General features: G+C 55.4%; 1 protein-coding gene across 4 annotated transcripts in view; it reads left to right on the forward strand.

The window, feature by feature from the left end:
- PPP6R2 (protein phosphatase 6 regulatory subunit 2) overlaps positions 1 to 26,435 on the forward strand; it is a 59,356-nt gene that overhangs the window by 30,105 nt on the left and 2,816 nt on the right. For all 4 annotated transcript variants that reach the window (XM_068189294.1, XM_068189296.1, XM_068189295.1 and 1 more), the window contains 19 exons: positions 1,598 to 1,784; positions 2,474 to 2,611; positions 4,020 to 4,085; positions 4,921 to 5,033; positions 7,898 to 8,011; positions 8,911 to 9,037; positions 9,652 to 9,804; positions 10,536 to 10,757; positions 11,827 to 11,891; positions 14,040 to 14,155; positions 14,984 to 15,069; positions 15,363 to 15,443; positions 15,804 to 15,901; positions 17,837 to 17,894; positions 18,741 to 18,868; positions 19,698 to 19,852; positions 22,200 to 22,353; positions 22,724 to 22,812; positions 23,260 to 23,443. In XM_068189294.1, coding sequence (XP_068045395.1) covers positions 1,598 to 1,784; positions 2,474 to 2,611; positions 4,020 to 4,085; positions 4,921 to 5,033; positions 7,898 to 8,011; positions 8,911 to 9,037; positions 9,652 to 9,804; positions 10,536 to 10,757; positions 11,827 to 11,891; positions 14,040 to 14,155; positions 14,984 to 15,069; positions 15,363 to 15,443; positions 15,804 to 15,901; positions 17,837 to 17,894; positions 18,741 to 18,868; positions 19,698 to 19,852; positions 22,200 to 22,353; positions 22,724 to 22,812; positions 23,260 to 23,443 — 2,334 coding nt within the window. The remainder of the gene's footprint in view (positions 1 to 1,597; positions 1,785 to 2,473; positions 2,612 to 4,019; positions 4,086 to 4,920; positions 5,034 to 7,897; positions 8,012 to 8,910; positions 9,038 to 9,651; positions 9,805 to 10,535; positions 10,758 to 11,826; positions 11,892 to 14,039; positions 14,156 to 14,983; positions 15,070 to 15,362; positions 15,444 to 15,803; positions 15,902 to 17,836; positions 17,895 to 18,740; positions 18,869 to 19,697; positions 19,853 to 22,199; positions 22,354 to 22,723; positions 22,813 to 23,259; positions 23,444 to 26,435) is intronic.

Consider the following 26,435-nt stretch of genomic DNA (forward strand, 5'->3'; position numbering starts at 1 on the left):
GCTGGGGCTGCCCCTGGATCCCTGGAATGCCCAAGGCCAGGCTGGACCCTGGGGCTGGAGCAGCCTGGGACAGTGGGAGGTGTCCCTGCCGTGGCAGGGCTGGCACTGCAGGGGCTCTGAGCTCCCTTCCCACCCAAACCATCCCAAGATTCCCTGATTGTTACCAAACAGGTGAAGAATGAGGGAAGTGGGGGACAAGGACAGAGGTTTCAAGAAGGAAATTCCTGCTGGGACACCGAGGGCTGATGTTCATGGAGCATTTTCTTGGCAGCACTTGGGACTCCCAGGCAGAAAGGGAACTTGGGACTTCCAGGCCCAGAAGCGTCTCCAAAGCCTGGAGAGGGGAAGGAGGGTTTGAGCTCATTAGAAATCAGGGAAGCTTTTGGGATAAATAAAGCTGAGCAACAGAAAGAGTGGACTCTGTGTAAATCCAGATGGAATCCCACTTTTGGCTCTTTAGGAAAGGTTATAAAAGTTGGTGAAGTGGAACAAGGAGAAACATGATAGCTTTGGAAGGATCTGGAGCTCAGGATATGTGGAGAGGGGATCATCCAAGGGCTTTATCCCTGGAACAGTGGGAGATGGAGGTTCATAAAGTTCAGAGGGGAAACTGCAAAGAGGAAAAGTCCCCGGTAAATCCCCATCCAAACAGAACTTGTGGAATTAAACCCCTGAAAGGAGGCTGGAGCAGGAAAGGAGAGTGTGAATCTTGGATCTGCAAATGAGCTGCTGAGCCCGGGGGTGAGGGAAGCTCAGCTTCCAGGGGACGGAGGGGGAGTTTGGGTGAGGTGAGTTCCCTGCAGCCTGGAAACCTCCAGGGCTGGGATGTGGTGCCAGAACGGGAATGGTGAGGGGTTGGATCACACCTGGGGCTGTGAGAGCTGCAGGAGCAGAACCTGCTGGGACAGGGAGAGCTCCCATTTCTCCAGTGTCCATGGGAAGTGTATCCCAGGGAGGCTCCACACACAGAGCTGTAGGGATTGTGGATGTTTTTTGCATGGAATGAGCCAGGAACAGGAGAAAAGAGTCCTGGTGTCCCCTTGGGGCTGTAGGGGATGGAAGGGCTGGAAGGTCCCTCTGTGGTGGTGACAGTGACATGCTCAGCCTCATCTCCTTGGGCAGCACCAAGCCTGGAACAGCAGCAGCAGGGCCTGAGGGGCTTTTGGAACCTCCAGGCCTGGAACTGCAGGAACAGGAGGAGGCTGCTGGGGAAGGGAATGATGCAGGGAAAGGGTCAAAGCTCCCAGCTGGCCCAGAAGGGTTTCAGTGGCTTGTGGGGTGTGCAGAGCTTGGATTGCAGAGATTGGGAAAGATCCTGGTGTAGAAACCCGGTGTGGTCACAAATCACTAATAACCCGTTGTGGGAAAAGTGTTCTTACCAGAGGGAATCAGTCACGGGGTGGGTTGGGTGGGAAGGGCCTCAGAGCCCCTCCAGTGCCAGGGATCCAGGGGCAGCCCCAGCTGCTCTGGGCACCCTGTGCCAGGGCCTGCCCGCCCTCCCAGGCAGGAATTCCTTCACCTCCTGAGACCTTTGCGGAGGGCAGAGCTGCAGAGAGTTCCCGTCTCACCTGTGGTCGCGGCGGGTGTGTCGCTGCAGGTATCCCAACACGGCCTGCGAGCTGCTGACCTCAGACGTGCCGCAGATCAACGACAAACTGGGCGGGGACGAGACCCTGCTCAACATCCTCTACGACTTCCTGGACCACGAGCCCCCCCTGAACCCCCTCCTCGCCAGCTTCTTCAGCAAGACCATCGGGAACCTCATTGCACGGAAAACAGAACAGGTGGGGATGGGATCTGTCCCGATCCAGGCAGCTCCCAGCACTGCACTGCCCGTGTTGTGTCCTTGCTGTGGGCTCGTGGTGTTCCTGGAGCTGGGTTTAAGGTTGGAGGTGAAATGGAGTCTCTGGAAAGTTCTCAGAATTCCTCAGTGCAGGGAGATGCTGGTGTGGACAGACTCTTCCCAGAGTTTTGGGTTGGGATCTGCCACGGCCGGGATATCCCCATGGCACAGCTAAAGCTTCACTTTTCATACCAAGGCATTTTGAGGATCATCAAAGTCATCCCAATCCATAAACAAGGCATCAGGCTCATCCTTATGGAAGGGGTGCTGAGGCATGGGCTGAACAGAGATTCAGGAATACTCACATCCCAATAAATGCTGGGGTTGTAAATGCTGCCTGATAGGGAGCTTGAGAGGAGAGGGAAATTCTCCAGCTTCACTTATCTCCATGGCATTGGGTTTCTCTGTGGCAAAGAGGGGAGAAAAGTTGGCAGAAAAGATTGTGATTTGGTGTTGCCTTGGAATAAGAATTATTCCCTTGTTCCCTGGAGAGTTCTCAACCCAAGGTCCTTGGTTGAGACACAGAGGAGAAGCTCCAGGAGTTGCGGGGAATTTGTGAGGGAGTTGTGGTGGATTTGTGAGGGAGCTGTGTGTCCTGCTGGCAGCTGATGCAGGCTGCTGTTTCCACAGGTGATCTCATTTTTGAGGAAAAAGGACAAGTTCCTGAGCCTGGTGCTAAAGCACATCGACACCTCTGCCATGATGGACCTGCTGCTGCGCCTCATCAGCTGCGTGGAGCCCACGGCACTGCGCCAGGACGTGCTCAACGTGAGGGCCTTCCCCTCCCAGCCCCTGTCCCTGCCTGGCTCGGGACAGATGGGGTCTGTGGGTGTTTCATCCCAGGAGCAGATCCACCCCTCTGCCAGCTCCTCTTCCCAGGGCTAGGGCTGCTCCGTGGGGTCCCTCAGCCCCGTGGTGGCTCCAGGGCAGCAGCCTGGGTGACTCCTGGCAGCAAAGGAGTTCCCACTCATTTTTCCATGGGGCATCCTCTCTTTAGTCCAGCTGGAGAGCTTGGAAAAAGGGAAACTGTGTTCTTCCCAGTGTTCAGAAATTCAGACATTGATTGGGACAGTAATTAGTGTAATTCCTTACCATGTTCAAGGAATCATAGAATCAAGGAATCCTGCAATGGTTTGGGTTAGAGAGGTCCTCAGAGCCCCTGCAGTGCCACCCCTGCCACAGCAGGGACACCTCCCACTGTCCCAGGCTGCTCCAGCCCCAGGGTCCAGCCCGGCCTTGGGCATTCCAGGGATCCAGGGGCAGCCCCAGCTGCTCTGGCAATCCCAGCCCAGCCAGGAATTCCCAATTCCCAAGATCCCATCCATCCCTGCCCTCTGGCAGTGGGAGCCATTCCCTGTGTCCTGTCCCTGCAGGCCTTGTCCCCAGTCCCTCTGCAGCTCTCCTGGAGCCCCTTCAGGCCTGGCAGGGGCTCTGAGCTCTCCCTGGAGCCTTCTCCTCTCCAGGGGAACATTCCCAGCTCTCCCAGCCTTAGCTCAGGAGCAGAGAGGCTCCAGACCCATCCCTGGAAATGTTTTTCCTTGTAATGGAAGTTTGCTCATTTCCCAGGCAGCTGAGTTTGGGCATTGTTGGGATGAGTCTGGGGGATGTCACACATCCAGCAGTTTTCCTGGAACAGGGGTGGGATCTGAATGGAAACGGGTGGGGATGAGAGGCTGAGCCTGCATGTGAGGCTGGGAGGGAGGAGTGGAAGGGAGCCTTTGGAGAGGACCTTCCTGGTTGGCCTGGGCCAGAAAGGGGCATAGGGAGTGGTTTTCATGGAGATCAGGAAGCTGTGGAGCAAGGTGAAGGTACAGTGACAGCTGTTCCAACATCTGGCAGGAGGTGGAATTGCTGAGTGTGAGCAGCAGGAAGAGCAGGAGCTGCTGGGAGAAGGTGGTGGGGTTCTCCCACTACTGCTCAGATGAGGCTGTTTGTCCCTGGAACATTCCATGTTTTCCAGAGGGGTCTGCGTGTTAGTTCCATGGCAGCATGCAAATCCAAATCCATCCCCATCCATGCTGATGCAAATCTGAATCCATCCCTGTGCCTGCTTCGGGGATGGGATTAGGAGAGGGAAGGAAGGGCTTCCCCTTCCTGCAGAGCTTCCCAGAGCCCCTCTTGTTCTGAGTTCTTGGACATCCATTGAGGATTTTCTCTGCTGCTCTTTTCCCTGCAGTGGCTGAATGAAGCCAGGATTATCCAGAGACTCGTGGAGCTGATCCATTCGAGCCAGGATGAGGATGTGAGTGGCACCAGGCCTGGGGATTTGGGGGCTGGGTCCTGCAGGGTCCGGGAGATTTCTGTTTGCCTTGTCCCGGTGACCTGTGGAGGAGCCACCAGGGGTGGCCTTGGGATGTCCCTTCATCTGCTTTTGACTTATTTTACTCCAAATTTCCTGGTTCTGCTGCTTCAGTTCATCTCACTCCTACAGACAGTGGGGATTTCCCTTGGATTAGGGAGGAACCTGCTGTTCCTGGAAGATTCTTTAAAATCAGCCACTTTATGCCATTTTCAAATCTTTCTAGCCCCGAGTAGGAATTCAGTGGTAAAGTCCAGAAAACTTAGTTCTCTGAGCCCAGTTCCCTCAGCTCATCCCAGGTAAACTTCCCTCTGTGAGGGGAGAACTGGGAACATCCCCATGGATTTGTATTGGAGCAGATGCTGAGGTAGAGCAGCTGCAGAGAGGCTTTGTCTGATGGCCAGAACCAGAGGATGAATTCCTCAAACACCTCTGGAAAGCCTTTTAAATCCCAGGAATTAAATGGTGAAGGGTTTTTCCTCAAGCAGGAAAGCTGAGCAGGGGGAGGAAGGATGGGATGTTTGTGTTATGGATGTGCAGATTAGCAGGATTGAGGAGAGAAGAAGGAATCCTCATCCCCGAGCTCCTGAACTGCTCTTGATGGTCATGTTTGGGCCAATCTCCTTTGAGTGCAAAGCCTGTTGATGCTGCTACTCCAGGAGTGTCCAGCCCTGAGTAACTGCTGGGGGAGCAGGAATGGGATTGATCCCAGCCGGAGCATTCCCAGCCTGGCTGGGCTCGGCCCCGGCGCTGATGCTGCTCCCGTCCCTGTTTCCAGAGGCAATCCAACGCTTCCCAGACCCTGTGTGACATCATCAGGCTGAGCAGAGACCAGAGCACTCAGCTCCAGGATGTCCCGGAGCCAGATCCACTTCTCACAGCACTGGAATCGTGAGTACTGGGGGCACTGGGCATGCTGGGGGCACTGGGTGCACTGGGAGGGGCTCCTGGATGGCCTCTTCAGCAGTCTTGGGTTTGGGGCTCTGTCCAGAGGCAGGAGAGGGGGGTCAAGAAGCCCCGAGGTCCCAGCCTGATCCAGAGTGAGGCAAAAACCCAAGGAATTCCAGCCTGGAGAAGGGAGGGTTGTGTGGGGAACTCACAGCACCTTCAGGGTCTGAAGGGATCTCAGAGGAAGCCAGAGGGAGATTGTTCATCCAGAACTGAAGTGCCAGGACAGGGGGAATGACATGAAGCTGACAGAGGGCAGGGATGGATGGGATCTTGGGAATTAGGAATTCCTGGCTGGGCTGGAATTGCCAGAGCAGCTGGGGCTGCCCCTGGATCCCTGTGAGTGCCCAGGGCCAGGCTGGACCCTGGGGCTGGAGCAGCCTGGGACAGTGGGAGGTGTCCCTGCCGTGGCAGGGGTGGCACTGGAGGGGCTCTGAGCTCCCTTCCCACCCAACCCATTCCAGGATTCCCTGATTTCCCAGGTAACATTCAGTGTGTACCAGAAGTGTTGATTTTCCCAGTTTCGCTCCATTCCTGGTGTTGTTTCTTTGCTCTTTGCAATGAACATTCAAATATTTATGTCCTGTGTGTTCTGCTTCTTATTGTTTGTTCAAACCTAAAAACTCCTGGAGATTCTCCAGGAGACTGAAACCTAAAAGGCTCTTTTAGGCCTGGAGGCGGCATTTTGTCAGGAAAGGGCTGGAAGGAGCCATGGAAGGGACAGCGGCTTCCACTTCCCCTGAGATATTTCTGTCCATCCAGAGCTCTGAATTGAGGTGGCATGGGGGATATTTTCTCCTGATCCAGGGCTGTGAGTTCCTCCATGTGGGATAATTCCTGGGACGGGACCTGGTGTGTGCAGGTGGGAATGGGATGTGGCTCATCCCAGCACTTGGAAGCCACTGGGACCATTCTGGGCTTGCCATGCAGCTCCACCCCTACCAGGAGCTGCTACTCTTCCACAAATTTTTCATTTCCCTCACTGCTCCTGCAGGAATGAGGTAGACCCAGCCTTTGTGCCATGGCCAAACAGGATCCTGTGCTAGGGAAGTGTTGACTTTTCATGGAACCCTGGAAGGGGTTGGGTGGGAAGGGACCTCAGATTCCCTCCAGTGCCACCCCTGCTATGTCCCAGGCTGCTCCAAGCCCCAGTGTCCAACCTTTCCTTGGATATTCCAAGGGATCCAGGGGCAGCCCCAGCTGCTCTGGCAATTCCGGCCCAGCCAGGAATTCCTAATTCCCAAGATGCCATCCATCCCTGCCCTCTGGCAGTGGGAGCCATTCCCTGTGTCCTGTCCCTGCAGGCCTTGTCCCCAGTCCCTCTGCAGCTCTCCTGGAGCCCCTTTAGGGGCTGGAATGTGCTGGAAGCTCTCCCTGGAGCCTTCTCCTCTCCAGGTGAACATTCTCAGCCCTCCCAGCCTGGATCCCTGGGATCTGAGGGGCTCCAGCCCTGGAGCAGCTCTGGGGCCTCCTCTGGACTCTCTCCAGCAGCTCCAGGTGCTGCTGCTGTTGGGCTCTGGAGCTGGAGCCGCTGGCGCCTGGAGCCTGACTGGAGCCTGTGGCCTCTCCTCTGTGTCAGTTCTGAGCTCTCAGAATTTTGGAGATGGGATTGCAGCCCGGTCATTCCTCTGGGAAATCACAGGACCTTTAATGAGGGCTGTGATTCCCTGCAGTGGGAGGGGTGATGGCCATAGAAGACATGGCACTTCCAGACTTTTTTGGTAATTTTAGGCTTTCTTCATAGTTTTGGAGAGGGCTGTGGGACCCTGCACTTCCAGGAACCATCTCCACAATTCTGCTCAAAATAAAGGAGCAGTTTTGGCAAAGGGGTTCTTTTGCTCTTCTTCCCTTTTTGCTGAAGGTCACAAAGCTCATTACCCTTCCTGGCCAATTTCCCCAGCATTACAGTGGGAATGTAATTTTGGGTCTTGGATAATTTTTGTCATCCCTGAGTCAGGAATGAATGATCAGCATGAAGGAGGTGGGATCAGGGAATGAGCCCCAAATCCAGGTTCAGGAGCTGCTGGCTGGGTGCTATAAAGTTTTCATTACAGAAAACTGCCTCCTTTACCTCCCCTTCTCTGCTGACAGAGGGTATTTAGATGCTCCTTATTCAGATAATCCTCCCTCGTGAGTTATTCAGCTGTTCTCACATTTTTGTCTCGTATTTTATTTATATCCATGGAAAGGAGACTTTGGAACATTGGAAAATAGTCAGGATTGGGCTGTGAACTCCAGGGATGCTGGGTTTGGCTGGATGTGGAATTGGGGAGGGCTGGGAAGGGACTTCCTGAGGGCTGGATTTTGGGGAGCTGTCCCTGAGGGACAGAGCTGGGATGTGGTGGGGAACAGGAGCTGCAGGAACTGGAGCAACAAGTGACAGAACCAGAGGAGACAGTCTTAAACTGACCAAGGGAAATTCAGGTTGGATATCAGGAAAAAGCTTTTCCAGAAAGGGTGACAAAGTTCTGGAATGGCTGCCCGGGGAGGTGGTGGGGTCACCAGCCCTGGATGTGTTTAAAGAGCCTGGAGGTGGCACTGGGTGCCAGGGTCTGGCTGAGCTGTTGGGGCTGGGCTGGACTCGATGCTCTTGGAGGTCTCTCCCAGCCCAGGGATTGTGTGTGATTGTGTGAGCTGGGGAGCAGGGCTGGCCTCAGCCTCCTGTTCTCCCACCCGTCATTCCTTGGTCTGGCACAGAGCAGCGGGAAGAGTGGGATCTCCCCTTTGCCTTCAGTGACAGAGCCTCGGTGGGTGCAGCAGCCTGGAGCAGCCCCAGCCCCGTGTGAGTGACCCCCCTGTGTCCCCAGGCAGGAGTGCGTGGAGCAGCTCCTCAGGAACATGTTCGACGGGGAGCAGAGCGAGACCTGCATCGTGAACGGAACCCAGGTGCTCCTGACGCTGCTGGAAACGCGGCGATCCGGGTGAGCCGGGACCGCCGGGACCGCCGGGACCACCGGGATCACCGGGACCGTGCCTCGGGACCGCCCAGGGGCTCCAGCCTGGGCTGCGGGCACAGAGGGACAGGCACTGCCCAGACACAGGGAATTGCTTCAGGCTGGAAGCGGGGAGTCTTAGATGGGATACTGCGAGGGAGCTCCTGGCTGGGAGGGTGGGCAGGCCTTGGCACAGGTGCCCAGAGCAGCTGGGGCTGCCCCTGGATCCCTGGCAGTGCCCAGGGCCAGGCTGGACCCTGGGGCTGGAGCAGCCTGGCACAGTGGGAGGAACAAACATTTGTTAGGTAACTCTTGCTGAGCCATTCCCTTTGGAAGTGTTTGGGAATTTGGAACCCCAGGAAGCACTTTGGGAATGTGGTTTGCCAGCTCTGCTGGGAGGTCATTTCTGGTCAGCTCCTCCTGAGCTCGGCACAGGTTTGGTTGTGTGAGGAGCACTTGAGAAATGATACCAATATTAACTAATACAGTATAATAAATAGTAGAAATAACTAATGTAATAGAATCAATAGCGTGCAGGTATGGGAATGTGTTCAGGAGCTGAATATTATTATTTTTCATCCTTATTTTTGAAGAGAAAACCACTGTGTGACTGGAGGCTCTTTAACAAAAATCTCCACCTCTGGATACTGGGGGCAGTTCTGGGCCCCAGGAGAGGGAAGATGGAATGTGGGAAGTGTAGAAAGAAAAATGGTTTTAGTGGAATTGCTGATTAAACAGAGTTGGGCACTGGTTTAACATCATAAAGTCCCAGAATCCCAGGATGGACTGTGTTGGGAGGGACCTTGAGGACCCTGGTATCATGTGGTTGTTCAGAATGGGAAGAGGGAATGGTGAGTGACTCTGAGTGAATCCTGGTGTTCCCTCAGAGTGGAAGGCCTGATGGACTCGTACACTCAGGGATTCGAGAGGTCTTACACTGTCAACAGCAGCATCTTACACGGCATCGAGCCCCGGCTCAAGGACTTCCACCAGCTGCTGCTGCGCCCACCCAAGGTACTCCAGACAGCTCCAGCGAGGACATGTGGCCAGGGAAGGGAAATCCACACGCAGATTCTGCAGCTCAGGCGTGCAGGGATGAGCAGCAGGAGTCTGCAGCAGGAGTCTGAGGGTTGTGTTCAGGGAAATCTTTGGGACTGGGGGATTGACTGGAGATGGGAAGGGATGGAGAGGAAGGAACTTTCAGTGGACAGCTGGATTTTAATCTTCTGGTTTGAAAGTCAGATCTCCCAGTGGCCCCACAACCATCCTCTTGGGAAGGTGGTTTAGGTTTCCCTGCTGAGAACGTTCCTTAAATGGGTGGGTTCTGTTAAGTCCGAGAATCCCCGAACAGGTGGGTTTGTTAGGGATCATCCGGTGCAGCCCCCTGCAGGGCAGGGTCACCTGGAGCGGGTGACACAGGGACACGTCCAGCTGGGTGTGGGATGTCCGCAGGGTGGGGCGCTCAGGCCCTCCCTGGGCAGTGGTCCCAGGGCTCTGCCCCCTCCATGCAAAGCTCTTCCCCCTGGTGAGGTGGAATTCCCATGGCTGAATTTAGGGCCGAGGCCCTGTAGAGCCCTGGTGCGCTGTGGGAACGTTGTCCTCCCCTGACTGCCATCCCTGCTCCTCAGAAACCGGCGATCCTGACCACGCTGGGGGTGCTGGAGGAGCCGCTGGGGAACGCGCGGCTGCACGGCTCGCGGCTGATCGCGGCGCTGCTGCACACCAACACCCCCAGCATCAACCAGGAGCTCTGCAGGCTCGGCACCATGGACTTGTTACTTGTGAGTGTCCGGGGCCACCGCGGGCAGGGACGGGGGCAGTTCCACCTGGGATCCGTTCTGTGCAGGGCTTGTGCCGGGGGGCCAGAGTCCCGATATTTCCCTTACCTGCTCCGGCAAGGAGCAGATCCCTGGAGGAGCTTTTGCGACCCAAATCCGACTCCTTGGGGTTTTGGACTGAGCCTCACGCTTGCAATTCCGTGTCAGTTCAATGGAGAAGGTGTGAAACAGCCTGTGCTGTGTGTGTGAGCTCCTGGAATGATGAGAGGTGAATTTTCTCCCAGGATCCCTGAGGCTGGAAAAAGCCTCCCAGAACCTGTGCAGCCTTAAGAGAATGAATTCCACCCTTAGCAGTGATTTAGTTCCTGTTTTTCCTAGGCTTCACTGTGCCCCAGCAGAGTTAAGTTGTTTAATTCAGTGTGTCTGTGCTGTGAGTGCTGTCTGTGTGAGAGGATTCCTAAGTGCTCGTTTATTGGGAATATTCACTGATTTCCCAACAGACTGAGTGCCCTAGGAATGCAGAGCCCAGCCTGCAGTGAGTGCTGGCATGTAGCAGGAAAACTGTTTGAGTGGAATTGCTTGATCAAACAACAGCTTGGGCAGCAATTTAATATCCCAGAGTCCCAGAATCCTGGGATGGGTTGAATTGGGAAGATCCTTAGAGATCCCTGATACCATTAGAACCAGGAAAATTTATCCCGAGTAAACTCTTCCGTCTCTTATTTCTCCTCCAGGATTTATTTTTTAAATACACGTGGAATAACTTTTTGCATTTCCAAGTGGAGCTGTCCATAGCAGCCATCCTGTCCCACTCGGTGCACGAAGGGAAGCCCAGCCCGGGGGAGCCGGGCAGCAAAGAGGAGGCTCCGAGCGGGAGCGCGGCCCCCGAGCCAGCGGACCCCACGGAGCCCTCGGAGCCCCCGGCCGGAGCCACCGAGAACGTCATGGTCACCCACGTGAGAGCTGGGATGGGCTGGGGTCACCAGGGGTCTCTGGGATGGGCTGGGGTCACCAGGGATCTCTGGGATGGGCTGGGGTCACCAGGGATCTCTGGGATGGGCTGGGGTCACCAGGGATCTCTGGGATGGGGTTGGGGTCACCAGGGATCTCTGGGATGGGGTTGGGGTCACCAGGGATCTCTGGGATGGGGTTGGGGTCACCAGGGATCTCCGGGATGGGGTTGGGGTCACCAGGGATCTCTGGGATGGGCTGGGGTCACCAGGGATCTCTGGGATGGGCTGGGGTCACCAGGGATCTCTGGGATGGGGTTGGGGTCACCATGGATCTCTGGGGTCACCAGGGATCTCTGGGATGGGCTGGGGTCACCAGGGGATTTCCGGGATTGGCTGGGATCCCCATGGATCTCTGGGGTCGGCTGTTCCAGAGCAGGCACTTGTCTCAGTGTGGATTTCTTATTATTTATTTTCGTATGTAATTTTTAGTGGGTTTTGTTATAATTTATTGCCTTTTAAAAATGATTTTTATTATTTATTATCAATTTTAGTGGGCTTTATTATTATTTATTATAATTTGTAGTGGTTCTCATGGAGTTGTGGCTGCTTTTGTCCCTTTATTTGCAGCATCCCATTAAAACTCCCCTCATTTAATGACCCTGTGAATCCCTTGGTATTTATTAAAATTATCCTTATTTATTATTAAAATGATCCCCATTTATTTCCCCATTTATTGTTAAAATCTCATTTTTTTTTTAGCCAAAATTGCTACAAATTTTGGACAAAAAACTAACCAAGAGCATTCCAGCTGTTAGTGGCCCGGTCTCAGTGTGGTGGTCGGAAAATGCCAGCAGTGCTTTAATTCCTGCTGCTGGGGGGCTCAGGAGCAGCCTGGGGATGCTCCAGGTGTTGCTGCTCTGCTGGGATCCCCTGGGAAATAACCAGGAAGGAACTGGGCTCTCGGGCAGGGGAAGGGCTGAGGTTTGAGCTGCTGAGGAGGAGCGAGGAAGGAGCAGCAGGATCCACAGTTCTCCTCTGGAAAATCCGGAACGTTCTCCCTTTTCCCCCGCAGCTGTTCCAGAAGTGCTGCCTGGTGCAGAGGATACTGGACGCCTGGGAAGCCAATGACAAAATCCAGTAAGGAATTGCTGGCCCGGGGCTGCACACTGACTTTGGAATATTCTTGGAGTATTTCCACTTTAATGGTGTCCAAGCAGACTTGGATTTTGGTTGGGATGTGAAACTGGGGTGGTTTGCATGCTGACAAGCCAAATTCCCAAATAGACAGGATTTGAAGGCATGATGGGTTGTATGGATGTTTCCAACACCCCATCCCAAACACTCAGTCTTCTGCATTCCTGCTTTTAAATTTTTTGTTTTGTTTTGTTTTAAATGCACAATTTAATTCTCCCTGGAGTAGAAAACTGTTGGAAGTTGGGATGGCGAAGCATTTGTGGCCTGGATTTCCTATTTTAGCTTTATATACCCCTTGGATTTTGTGCTGATTAGAACTAAATATTCTAAAAGAACAAGAACATTAAAGTGGAAATATTCCAGAGGCTTCAGTTTCCGTGTCCAGCTCGGTGTTTGGTCCTCCCTCTCTATTTTGAGCTCCTGGTTGCTTCCAAGGGCTTTGGAGTCCCACTGGAGTTGTTTAGGCCATAATTGGTGGATTGAGATCTGGATTACTTTATTTTTGTTGGTGTGGTTTGGATTTTTGGGGTTTTGGTTCTTTTTACAGCCCCTTGTCCACATAAGTAATTTTGCTGGGCATTTCCTTGCCCAGTTCTGTAGGACCATAAATATCCCTGGGTGCTGCTTGGGAGTTTTCTTGATTAAACCAGAAAGTAGCCAGAGCTCATCCCTATTTCCTGCCAGAGTTCCAGTCACCACCACACTGGAAAGAATCTGAATGGAAGGAAAAAAAAATAGGGATTTAAGCAGAGGAATCTCAGCTGGGGCTTTGGGAAAGTGGAGTTTCCAGGAAGAATCTTGGCCGCTCTCAGTGGGGACATGGAGACCAGCAGGGCCTGCCCCTGGATCCCTGGAATGTCCAAGGCCAGGCTGGACCCTGGGGCTGGAGCTCCTGGGACAGTGGGAGGTGTCCCTGCCACGGCAGGGGTGGCACTGGAGGGCTCTGAGCTCCCTTCCCACCCAAACTGTTCCCTGAGCTGGTTTGGAGCACGGCTTCACTCTGCAGGAAGGGAAGCAGTGAGCAGCCAGAAGGGACTCGGGGCTGCTCGGGCTCTGTGTTGGGATCTGGTTTTATCCCAGAGGGAATCCCATGGTTGGATGGGAATGTCTTCTGTTCTGGGGGAGTCACTGCTGCAATCCCAGCCCACCCTGGAGCTCTGCCAGTAGCTGTGCTGTAGATCCTTAACTCTGGGAGTTTTCTTCCCTGGGAATTACAATCAGATTTATTCCTGCATGTTTTCCATGTTTAGCTCCTTGTTTGGAGCCCCTCCCATGCTACCTGAGTGGGAGGAGGGATTGGGAGGGAGCTGAGGGAAGGTCCCTGCGCTGGGGGCGAGCTCATCCCATCCTGCCAGAGCAGGGCTGATCCCTGCTGCGGTTCTGCAGGGAACTCTGGGATGTGTAGGGCTGTAGTTCTGTGGCCATTGGGGCGGGAATGCCAGGGCCATTGGGGCGGGAATGCCAGGGCCATTGGGGCGGGAATGCCAGGGCCATTGGGGCAGGAATGCCAGGGCCATTGGGGCGGGAATGCCAGGGCCATTGGGGCAGGAGTTCCAGGGCCATTGGGGCGGGAATGCCAGGGCCATTCCCAGGGCTCTGTCCTGGCTCCATGGGCATCCTATCCCATGGGTATTCCAGGTGTCCCAGCTCCGTGGGTGTCCCAGCTCCATGGGTATCCCATCCCAGCTCTGTGGTTATCCTGGCCCTGTGGTTATCTCAGCCCCATGGGTATTCCGGTTCTGAGGGTATCCCTGCTCCGAGGGTATCCTGGTTCTGTGGGTATCCCGGTTCTGAGGGTATCCCTGCTCCGAGGGTATCCTGATTCTGTGTGTATCCCGGTTCTGAGGGTATCCTGGCTCCGAGGGTATCCTGGTTCTGTGGGTATCCCGGTTCTGAGGGTATCCTGGCTCTGAGGGTATCCCGGCTCGGAGGGTATCCCGGTTCTGAGGGTGTCCCAGCTCCATGGGTATCCCAGCTCCAGGGGTATCCCGGTTCTGAGGGTATCCCAGCTCCAGGGGTATCCCGGTTCTGAGGGGATCCCGGCTCGGAGGGTGTCCCGGCTCCGTGGGTAGCGGCTGCTCTCTGTTCCAGGGCAGAGGGCGGCAGGAGGAGAGGGAACATGGGGCACCTGACCCGCATCGCCAACGCCGTGGTGCACAACATGGAGAAGGGGCCCATGCAGGCCCAGATCAGTGACTTCATCAAAGGTACCGCCTGCTCCTCCTCCTCGGCCTGCTCCTCCTTCTCCTCCTCCTCCTCCTTCAGCTCCCCCTCACTGCTCTCCAGGGAAAAATAACCCTTGGGAGCTCCTGGAAGGAGTCACTGCAGGTATTTCCTCAAGATCCTTTCCTGCTGGAAAGGATTCCCAGGGAAATCCCACAATATCCCATTATTTGAAGTATGGTGAGACCCCATTTGGCTGCTCTTGGTTTTCACACAGCGAGGTTAAGATTGGACAGTGGAAGGTGACCCTGCCGTGGCAGGGGTGGCGCTGGATGGCTTTGAGGTCGCTCCCCACCCAAACCATCCCATGATTCCGTGACTCTCTGAGGAAAGAGACACGAGGTGTCCCCAGAGGCCCCATTTGTGCTCATCAGGGGTATTCCCATTGCCGGGCTCTGTCCATCCTGCCCTCACTGCATTCACTTGAGGAAGGAAGACTCTCCATTTTCCACATTTTCCATCCCCTCTGCTCAGCCCCTGCCAGGCTGGGAGGGGGCACAGCCGGGCAGTGACAAACTAGGGCACAATCCTGTGCTCTTTTCTCCTTTTATTATTTCTCCATTTCCTTTCCTCTGCCCTCGAGTTCTGCTCACAACTGGGAGTTTGGGCTCCCGTTTGTGCTGGGCTGGGAGGGATGGGAGGGAAGGGCCCCCCCAAGTCCCCAGGAGGAAAGGGAAGACCCAAGGACAGCTGGAGCTCTGCTCAGGGTTGTTCCCAGCAAGGTGAGAGAAGCTGTGAGTCCTTAGCCCAGGTGAGTCCCCAAGGAGTTCAGCTGGCTCAGAACTCCCATGGTTTTCTCCCTCTCATTCCAGAGCTGCCTGAGGACTGCAGGGGCAGGTGGGAGAGTTTCGTGGAGGAGACGCTGACGGAGACGAACCGGAGAAACACGGTGGATTTGGTGAGTTGGTCACTCCAGTGCCTGCTGGGCTTCCCGTAACAGAAGAAAGGGGTTTTCCTGGTTTATCTCATTTTCCTTATTTTGCTGAAGAATGTTTCAAGGCAGAGCAGAAAGCATTTCCATAAACATATTCCGTAACAGTCCTTCAGCAGAGCTGATGCATGGTGCTGAGCTGGACCCTGGGATTCCTTGGGACAGCTCCTGCCTGGGCAGGAGTTTGGGCTTTGGTGGAACTGAAACACTGGAGCTTTTCCAGCTTTCCCTGGTTCCCTGACTGGTTTGTGCTTTCCCAGGTGAGCACCCACCACCTGCACTCCTCCAGCGAGGATGAGGACATTGAGAGTGCTTTTCCCAACGAGCTCACTCTCCAGCAGGTGAGTTGGGAACATCTTCACTATTCCCAGGAAACTCGCTGCTCCGGTTGCCTTTGGCCCATCCTGCTGTGGAGCAGCTTCCTGAACTCTGCTCCCAGTCCGTGTTCAGCTCCTTTGGGCTTTCCCAGAGCAGTTCCATGGCCTGGGATCCACCTGGGAGCAGTGCAGGAGGCATCGGGGGGTGGGGAATCCCAGAGCTCGGTGTGACCCTGCTCTGGGAAGGGGTCGGAATGGGGATTTCACACACTTCCCTGGGATTTTAATGCTTTCCTGGAGGAGCTGTTTCCATGCTGCTCCACTGACTGTTTCTGGAGTGTCTCTGGACACCCTACTGATGGATTTTTTGGGATCCCTTCCCAGGCCTTCTCCGAGTACCAGATCCAGCAGATGACGGCCAATTTCGTGGATCAGTTCGGCTTCAACGACGAGGAGTTTGCAGACCAGGATGACAACATCAAGTGAGTCTGGGGGTGTTTGGTGGTGGCACCGACTGAGTCTGGGGGTGATTGGCATTTCATCCTCTTGGCATCCCATCCTCCCTCTGCTTCAGGTTTAAAAATGAGCCTTGTTAGCCCTCCTCAGGTTGTAAACAGCTCCTTGTTTTCCAGGAGCCCAGCCTGATCTCCAGAGCCAGGTGGAGAAGCAAGGAAAAGTATTCCTTCATTTCAAAGAGGGAAATAAAGCAGGCAGCTGTTGTCCAGCCCTGGTCTGGAATGAGTTTAAAGGCAAAGCACGAGAGCAAACTCTGGGCAGTTAAACAGATCTTTTCCAAGGAATTAAATCCTTATTGGAAGGAGGAGGGAAGGGACAGTGCTGTGATGGAATCCATGGAAAATGCAGCCATTTTCCCCCTCCTGAGGAAGGGAGCAGGGATGATCAGGAGCAGTGGCAGTTCAGGGAGACAGGAAAGGGGATTCAGTGTTACACAACTTGCTGACTCCAGAGCTCGAAATTTGCTGCTTTTACAGAATTCCTTTAATCCCATTAAGGCTGCAGCTCATCCTCTCTCCTTAGAAATGTACCTGGCACTGGGATTATCCCAGTGGCCATGGCAGTCCTGAAACTGGGACCAGTTACAGACAGAGCAGTGCTCCAAGGGATCCCAGTGCTCCTGGGTTTGTCTCCATCCCAGGAGTTCCTTGGGATCCAAGGCAGCACCTCTGCCCTTCCCATCCAGGGTTTTTTGTGAGCCTTAGAGATGTCAGAAGCTTGATAAGGCCAAAAAGTTCCAGAACAGAATCAGAGTTGAATTGAACAGAAATTATTCAATTCTGCTCATAATTAAAAAAAAAAAACTAAAATAAATTAAAATAAAATAAATAAAATAGACTTCTCACTACTGGCAAATACAGCCCCATGTGAGTGAGGGGCAGGGAGGAGTTAAATCCCTGAGGAGCTGGTGCCTCGTGCCCAGTGTAAAAAGAACATGAAGCTGGAAAAAGTCTGTGCTTGGGGTGCTATGGCTCTGTTTGTGCTTGGAAAGGGAGAATGTACTGCAAAACCTGGAATATTCTGGGAGTGGTGCTCCCTGCCAGCTGTTTCCAGCTGTTGGGAATTGGGCTGGAAGTGAATTGGAGTATTTAAGGAGTATCAGTCATGTGTCAGTGTCCCGGGGATTGCAGGAGTACTGAACTGGAGACTCTTTCAAAGAAAGTAACACTGGAAAAGCTACAGATCCAGGGAGAGTGAACTCTTCCTGGATCCAAACTCTGGGACTGGGAATTTCTGGGCCTGCAGCACCCTCTGCTGTTCCCACCAGGGGCTCCCCTGGCTTGGACGGGGAATTGGGTCATCCTGTGATACTCACATCCTGGGATATTCACAGAACAGCCACATCTCGGGCTTTGAGCCACTCCTGCATTGAGATTCACAGAATCCCAAAATCCCTGAGGCTGGAAAAGCCGTCCCAGCCCATCCAGTCCAAACTGTGCCCAATGCCCACCTTGTCCCCAGCCCAGAGCCCTGAGTGCCACCTCCAGGAATTCCTTGGACACCTCCAGGGATGGGGGCTCCAAACTTCCCTGGGCAGCCCCTGCCCAGGCCTGACCCCCTTTCCATGGGGAAATTCCTGCTGGTGTCCATGCTGAGGCTGCCCTGGCCCAGCCTGAGGCCGTTCCCTCTCCTCCTGTCCCTGTTCCCTGGAGCACAGCCCGACCCCGGCTGTCCCCCAGGAAGCTGCTCCAGAATGGGCCTGTGTTCTAGGCTGTGTTCTAGGGAGTGTTCTAGGCTGGAATAACCCTTCCCTCAGTGAGGGGACACCGTGGCCTGGGGGCAGGAGTGGCTGTGCCAGGGATCCCAGCCCAGGAGTGGCTCTGGCTCTGCTGCTGTCCCTCTGGGAAGCACGGGCTCCTCGGAGCCACCCCTGAGGCTCTTCCCTCCCTCCTCCCTCCCAGCGCTCCCTTCGACCGCATCGCCGAGATCAACTTCAACATCGATGCTGACGACGACAGCGTGAGTGGGGACGTGGGCTGGGGCTGCAGTAGAGGTGGCTCTGGAGAGGTGCTGCTTGCATTCTGAGAGAACAAAGGTCTGGGGGGGTTTGGCCAGTGCAGGGAGACCTGAGAGAGCCAGGCACTGCGCGGCCCCTCAGGGGCTTCTCCCAGGAAATGTTCCCTCTGAGGCAGCACCCCCGGCATGGAGGGAATCTTCCTCTCTTCCTGCAGTGCCAGTTCCTAGAATCATGGAATCCTGGGATGGGTTGGGTGGGAAGGGAGCTCAGAGCCCCTGCAGTGCCACCCCTGCCATGGCAGAGACACCTCCCACTGTCCCAGGCTGCTCCAGCCCCAGTGTCCAGCCTGGCCCTGGGCACTGCCAGGGATCCAGGGGCAGCCCCAGCTGCTCTGGCAATCCCAGCCCAGCCAGGAATTCCTAATTCCCAAGATCCCATCCATCCCTGCCCTCTGGCAGTGGGAGCCATTCCCTGTGTCCTGTCCCTGCAGGCCTTGTCCCCAGTCCCTCTGCAGCTCTCCTGGAGCCCTTCAGGCCCTGGAAGGGCTCTGAGATCTCCTGGATTCCTCTCTTGTCCGGGTGAACACCCCCAGCTCTCACAGCCTTAGATCATCTTTCCAGACAGTTTAGGGAAGCACAGGCAGAGATGGATTTCTCATGGATCTAAACATTGCCAGGCTGTTCCTGGCCTTTCCTGGTTTATTGTCCCAAAGCAAGGCAGCAGCTGGACTGTGGTGATCCCAGGTGATCCCAGCTCCTGAGCTAAGCTGGATTTGGTCATCCCGGAGACTTGGGCTTAAAGCAGTGTCTCCAGAGCCTCTGGAATGTGACGTCCCTTTGGTCCTGCAGCCCAACGCCTCCCTGTTCGAGGCCTGCTGCAACGAGCGCATCCAGCAGTTCGACGACAACGAGGAGGAGGAGGATATCTGGGAGGAGAAGGACATCTCCTACACAACCCAGGTCAAGTCCAGGACACGGTAAGGGGAAAGCAGAACCCTGATTTTCCCCCTACTGCTGGGAATCTGCACATTTCAGTCCAGGCCAGGAGGAATTCCTTGGGTTTTGTGTCATTCTGGGGCTGTGAGGTTTTATCTGACACAACCCTGAGCACTTTCCCTGCCTCTTGTGCTGGGGGTTCTCCTGAACTGGAGACAGATCCAGTTCAATGGGAACACCTAATTAATGAGTCTTCCATCAAACACATTAAAAACCCCCACCCTTAGTGTGAAACACTTGGAATTTGCTCCTTCCCTTGTCCTTGGAGAGAAGGAGGAGGAGGAGGAGGTGAGACTGAGGGGAGTGGGCAGAACATTCTTTCTCAGAACATTCAAATCAGGGAAGTGAGAACAAGAGGCCTCCCAGGGGCATCTCGGGCTTTGAAATAATTTTTCATCCCTTTGACAGAGCCACTCATTAAAATAAAGTCATTTCCATAATTCCCAATCTGAAATGTGATCAAAGGAAACAGGGAAACCATCCAAGACCTCACCATGTCCTTGCCAAGCATCAGCAGCCTCAGGTCCTGCCTGGGCACAGGCTGGGCTCCACACCAGTGTCTGTCCCCTCGCTGGGCACTGGTTTGTGTGGTGTCCCCAGGCCTGGCTCTGTCCTGCACCTCCAGGGAATGCTGGCACCAAAGCCCATGGGAATCTGGGGGAATCTCTCTGGGCACCCACGATTGCCCTGAGCAGCTGGGGGAAATACTGTGGGGGAAACAACCCTGGAAAAGGCTCTGGGCTGTTTCCCCAGGGACAGGGAGGAGGTGCTGAGGGATCTGGGCGTGGCTCATTCCCAGTTCCTGTTCAGGTTTGGGGCCTCGCAGACGTCAGAGAGCTCCAAGAGTGACCTGGAGAACGGGGACCACGACGGCAGCGTGGACTCGGAGGAGGAGGAGGAGCGGCCGCCCCCCTCCCCACACAAGGGCAGCACCCCGGAGCAGAAGGACTCGGACTCCTGCCAAGGTACCGGGGCTGGGAGCACATCCCTGGGTCTGCAGGGATCACAGCAGCACTCACACACTGCCAGCTCCCCTGGACAGACCCCAGTTCCTCCTGGCCAGGGGGAAACGGGAACGTCAGGGCTCACTTCGTGCCTCCGGAGTCTCTGGGAGCTGCAGCCCTGCCTCAGAACAGCCCTTGTGTCAGGCAGCCCCACGAGGAGAGTCCCAGGGAAAGGGTCCCTGCCCATGGCAGGGCTTGGAATGAGAGGAGCTTTAAGGTGCCCTTGCACCCAAGCCATTCCATGGTTCTGTGCTTCCCTGAATCCCAGCTCCTTCAGTGCAAATCCCAGTCAAAGCAGCAGTGCAGGGATGTGAGCTGAACTCCTCCCATGCCAGGACAGGAGTTGTGTGCCCACCTTTGCCAGGTGTCTCCACACCCCCGTCCCTGCCCGTTCTCCTGCTTTTCCAGCTGTGCTTTGCTGGCAGCAAACCCATCCCTGCAGTGACTGGAGGAGGAATGCAGAGGGACAGGCTTTTTCTGGAATGCCAGGAATGGATTTGGGCGGGAAGGGAGCTCAAAGCCCCTCCAGTGCCACCCCTGCCACGGCAGGGACACCTCCCACTGTCCCAGGCTGCTCCAGCCCCAGGGTCCAGCCTGGCCTTGGGCACTGCCAGGGATCCAGGGGCAGCCCCAGCTGCTCTGGCAATTCCAGCCCAGTTCCTGCTCACCCTTCCAGCCAGGAATTCTTCCCAAGATCCCATCTAAACCTGGAGCTGGAAGCCATTCCCTGTGTCTTGTCCCTCCAGGCCCCTGTAAATTGTCTTTTTCCATCTTGTCTAGCTTCCTTCAGTGATTTTCACAACTCTCTGTGTAGATGATACCATGGGAATGCTGGACACACACATGGTGCTGTCAGCAGAACAGTTCCAAGGGACAAAACATTTTCCCAGCCATCCATTTTCCCAAGAACTTTTTGAGTTCTAAACCATTTTTTTCTCCGGGTGCTGCCTTTGTGTTGTCACTGTGAGCACCAGCCAGGGTTATCCCAGCATCCTGCTCTCTGCACCTCTTTGGAAGTGTCAGATAATTCCAGTCCATTGGGAAGAACCAGTATGAACCTCCCAGTCCCAGTGGGCTGTGTGTGCCAGCCCAGTCACCCTCTGGAGACTCAGCTGGAATTTGGGATCAGTTTTGGGGATGCAGCCTTGAGGGGAGCAGCTCTCCCACCTGGTTCTTTTCCTGCAGGGCTCTGCAATCCTCCCTCTTCCCTGGGAAAAGCTAAGGGAAAATGCTGTTCCAGAAGTGGGATTTGTAGGACTGGAAGTAGGAAGTGGGACTAGAAGTGGAAGGAGGTTCTGGAGGAGGAATTGTCCAGGACTGTAAAAAAAGCAATGGGTGATTTTTAGGATCTTAAATACTGAAATCCATTGATCAGTTCTTTACCTAAAACCCAACCATTGGAGATGGAGATGGGAGCCTTCGGCAGGGAACTGAGGGACTTGGAGCTGGGAATCACTGACTCGGGGGATGAATCTACCTGCGGTGTCATTTGTCTCCACGGATGCCTCTCCTGGGGAAAAACACCCGCAGAGGGATTTCCATGGGACGCAGGCGGGAGTGGAAGGGGGCCCTGGGATGTCCCTGGGATCCCAGGTGTGTCCCTGGGCAGGGTTGCTGTGTCCCTGGGATCCCTGGGATGTCCCTGGGCGGGGTTGCTGCGACCCTGGGATGTCCCTGGGATCCCAGGTGTGTCCCTGGACTGGATTGCTATATCCCTGGGATCCCTGGGAGCTGGGTTGCTGTGTCCCTGGGATCCCTGGGAGCTGGGTTGCTGTGTCCCTGGGATCCCTGGGATGTCCCTGGGCGGGGTTGCTGTGTCCCTGGGATGTCCCTGGGATCCAAGGGGTGTTTCTGAGCCGGGTTGCTGGATCCCTGGGATATCCCTGGGCTGGATTGCTGTGTCCCTGGGATGTCCCTGGGATCCAAGGGGTGTTTCTGAGCCGGGTTGCTGGATCCCTGGGATGTCCCTGGGCAGGGTTGCTGTGACCCTGGGATGTCCCTGGGATATCCCTGGGCGGGGTTGCTGTGACCCTGGGATGTCCCTGGGATGCCAGATGTGTCCCTGGGCTGGGTTGCTATATCCCTGGGATCCCTGGGAGCTGGGTTGCTGTATCCCTGGGATCCCTGGGATGTCCCTGGGCTGGATTGCTGTGTCCCTGGGATGTCCCTGGGATCCAAGGGGTGTTTCTGAGCCGGGTTGCTGGATCCCTGGGATGTCCCTGGGCGGGGTTGCTGTGTCCCTGGGGTGTCCCTGGGGTGCTCCTGGCCGGCCGAGGCTGGGCTGGCACCCAGGTTGTGGTGTCCCTAGGGGCTGGCTGGACGGCCGTGTTCGAGCCCGCGGGCCCCACGCCGCCCGTGGCCATGGACGTGGGCTCCAGCGTGTGGGACTCGGCCGCCCCGCAGAGCAGCGCCCCGGAGGAGAAGGGCTGGGCCAAGTTCACAGACTTCCAGCCTTTCTGCTGGTAAGAGCCACGGAATTCCAGCTCCCTTGGGACTTGGGAACGGGGGAATATTTGGGATACGTTTTGATGGAATGCCTGGCTGTAATCCTTTCTTCTTCCCCTACCCATCACTTCCCTTTTGCTGTTTAATACTGTCTGATGATCGTGGATCAGGGCTCCTTCCTGCTTCCTGCTGCTTCCCAGTGCTCCTGTCTGGGGTGGGACACAGCCCCTCTTTCTGTGTCCTCAGTGTGGTAGAAAACCAATAAATAAGGTTTAGAAAAATTCAGAACAGGGATGGGAAGGAAGAGCAGGGCCGGTGACTGCTCCTGGGGCTGTTGGGAGGCTCTGGGTGATCCCGGCTCCGTGCTCAGGGCTCTTCCCTCCCCAGCTCCGAGTCCGGCCCTCGCTGCAGCTCCCCCGTGGACACCGAGAGCGGCGGCACCGACAGGACCCCGGCGCAGGGCCAGGACAAGAACTGTGAGTGACACAGGGCCACTCGGGGTGCTCTCAGCTCCCAGGAGCCCTGCATGGAGCACCTGGGGCAGGACAAACGTCCCTGCAGGGCCCCTGCCCTGAGCGTTCCCTGCGGGATCAGTGAATGAAGCGAAGGCAGAGATCCCGAGGGTTTGCTGGGACAATGTCAGCAGGGAAGGGATGGATCTGCAGTGAGTTGGAGCTGATATCACAGGGACACTTCATTTATCCCTGGAAGTGTCCCAGGCCAGGCTGGACAGGGCGGGGACCACTCTGGGACAGTGGAAGATGTCCCAGCCCATGGTGGCACGGGGTGGGCTTTGAGATCCTTCCCACCCAACCCATCCCATGATTCCCAGACCATCTGCAGTGGCTGCAGGCTCTCTTGGACCCCTCGGGCCGCTCCAGGGAGCTTTCCCGAGGTTCCAGTGTGGGCTGTTCCTCCCCCAGCCAGCGCTGCTGCCTCTCCCTGTGTGTGGAACGCGTGTGGGACACGGAAGGCACCACTGGTGGCCTTGGACAGCAGCTCCTCGGGCAGCTCCGAGAGCGACGACGACGACGACAAGGCCAAGGCTGGCACGGAATCCATGGCCACGGCACAGGAGCCCAGCAAGGACAGAGCAGCTCCCACCAGGTGGGAAGGGATCTCTGTGGGTGGGGATGTCCCCTGGGAGCAGGTCCTACCCCTGGCATGGCATGGGGGGGCTGGGGGACATATTTAGCACAGGGTTATTCCAAGGAAGGGTTGGGGTTCCTTTGGGCCACTCCGGTGTCACAGGAGCATCTCTGTCCCTGTGCTTTGGGCACTCCAATGTCACAGGAGCATCTCTGTCCCTGTGCTTTGGGCACTCCGGTGTCACAGGAGCATCTCTGTCCGTGTGCTTTGGGCACTCCAATGTCACAGGAGCATCTCTGTCCCTGTGCTTTGGGCACTCCAATGTCACAGGAGCATCTCTGTCCATGTGCTTTGGGCACTCCAATGTCACAGGAGCATCTCTGTCCGTGTGCTTTGGGCACTCCGGTGTCACAGGAGCATCTCTGTCCCTGTGCTTTGGGCACTCCAATGTCACAGGAGCATCTCTGTCCCTGTGCTTTGGGCACTCCAATGTCACAGGAGCATCTCTGTCCCTGTGCTTTGGGCACTCCAATGTCACAGGAGCATCTCTGTCCCTGTGCTTTGGGCACTCCGGTGTCACAGGAGCATCTCTGTCCCTGTGCTTTGGGCACTCCAATGTCACAGGACCATCTCTGTCCGTGTGCTTTGGGCACTCCAATGTCACAGGAGCATCTCTGTCCCTGTGCTTTGGGCACTCCAATGTCACAGGACCATCTCTGTCCCTGTGCTTTGGGCACTCCAATGTCACAGGAGCATCTCTGTCCCTGTGCTTTGGGCACTCCGGTGTCACAGGAGCATCTCTGTCCCTGTGCTTTGGGCACTCCGGTGTCACAGGAGCATCTCTGTCCCTGTGCTTTGGGCACTCCGGTGTCACAGGAGCATCTCTGTCCGTGTGCTTTGGGCACTCCGGTGTCACAGGAGCATCTCTGTCCGTGTGCTTTGGGCACTCCGGTGTCACAGGAGCATCTCTGTCCCTGTGCTTTGGGCACTCCAATGTCACAGGAGCATCTCTGTCCCTGTGCTTTGGCCACTCCGGTGTCACAGGAGCATCTCTGTCCCTGTGCTTTGGGCACTCCGGTGTCTCAGGAGCATCTCTGTCCGTGACCTGGGATCTGACCCAGGGCAGGATCTGGGTGGGATCGCTCGGAAAAGCAGAGTAAAGGCTCCCCTGGGATCCTCCTGCAGCCATGGGGGGGAGGTTTAAGCCACTCAGGTTCTCGTTTTTCCCTCGGTGTCAAAGCCAATCAATGATAAAAGCACCAGGAAGGGCTGAAGCAGATCCAGGGATTGGGCTGGTTTCTAGGAACTGGATCCTCAATCCAGCCCGCTCCAATCACGGGGGATGAGCTGCTGCCCAACACAGTCAGAATCTGCTGCATCCACAGAGATTTTACCCAGTTCTAAGATTCTGAGGTTTTTCCTCATACTCTTCCATGGATTTCCTTGTGTTTTTTACCGGAGTCCCTGGGTTTGTGCACCTGACTCAGGATCAGGAGTTTCCCTTCAGCAATGGTTGGTGACAGTTTGGGGTCATCCCTGGGTGTGCTCAGCCAGCAGCAGCTCCTGGGGCCCCGGGGAGCTGGGAAACCACTGGGATTGCAGAATTCCCTGGAATTTGGGCAGGAGTTATCCCAGGGTCTGTTAGGTTGGAAGCAGCTCATTCTGAGAAATGCATTAATTCTGATAATTGCATTAATTCTGATAAATACAGTTGATTTTCATAAATGCATTAATTCTTATAAATGCGTTAGTTCTGGTAAATGCAGTTAATTTTGATAAAAGCATTAATTTTGATAAACACGGTTAATTTTTATACATTTCAGCTTGATAAATCCATTAGTTCTGATAAATGCATTAATTCTGATAAATGCACTCTGCTGTGGCTTGGTGGGAAGCAGAGGGTGAGGTAAGGCACAGCAGTTCCAGCTGTGCTGAAAGCAGCCTCTCCTTCTCTTGGATTGTGTGGAGTTGGATCCATTGGATCTGATCCAAGCTGTGCTCCAGGTGCTTTTCCTCCCCTGGACCATGGTGTGGCACAGCGGGACCTTGCCTGGGGCTGGTTCCCGGTAGGATCAGGGAATGAATGTCCTGAGCTGGACTCACAGGGTCATTGGTCCAACTGCCCAGGACAGCCCCACAATCCCAGTATTGTCCAGACATTCCTGGGGCTCTGGGGCCGTGCCCATTCCCTGGGGAGCTGTCCAGTGCCCAACACCCTCTGGAGAAAGAACCTTTCCTGATATCCCACCTAACCCTCCCCAGCCCAGCTCCAGCTGTTCCCGTTCTTGTGTCCATCCTCTTTGAGATGTTCTCACCTCTTCCCTGCTTTCCTGGCAGGACAGCAGTGTTTGTTCCTGGTTTGGCACGTTGGGAATGTTTTCCTCACCAGACAAGTGTCTGTACCACACTCCGTAGGGATAAAGCTTCCTGAACCTGCCTGCCTTTGCCTGCCTGCCCTTCTCCGGAGGTGATTCCATTGTGGCAAAGAGAGGAAATCCTGGAGCACCCACAGCCTCCCCTGACAGGTGTCTGTGGCTCTCCCCAGCTGTGTCCATGGCCAGAGATCCCAGGGGCAGCAGTGGGAGGACAGGGGTGGTGCCACAGCTGGGACTGGAGCTGCTCCAGGCCTGGGCTCCCAGTGGGAATCGCCACCCAGAGCCTTCCCAGTGTCCTCAGCTCTCCCAAACCACTCTGCCTGCAGAGGGAATATCTATTTCTTACCACATTCCTTAATGATTCCAGGGAGATCAGGAACATTTTGGAGTCACTCTGTGGGTTGTGACTCTCTCCAAGCACTTCCCCAAAACCCCGTTCCTGTTGCTGTAGGAACAAATTTTCCATCCCCTTGTGCCCCTGGAATACTGGAATCCACACAGGGATCTCGAGTTCTCCTTGGAGCTGCTCGGGGACTCAGGGTTTTCCTTCCGCTTGTCCCTGGCATCCACATGCAGGCCTTTTATCCTTGGAGCTGCCCAGGGCCTCTGTGGATTCCATGGAGAACCAGATGTGG

This window comes from Anomalospiza imberbis, chromosome 5, assembly GCF_031753505.1.
Source record: "Anomalospiza imberbis isolate Cuckoo-Finch-1a 21T00152 chromosome 5, ASM3175350v1, whole genome shotgun sequence".
In the NCBI taxonomy this organism is placed as follows: Eukaryota; Metazoa; Chordata; class Aves; order Passeriformes; family Viduidae; genus Anomalospiza; species Anomalospiza imberbis.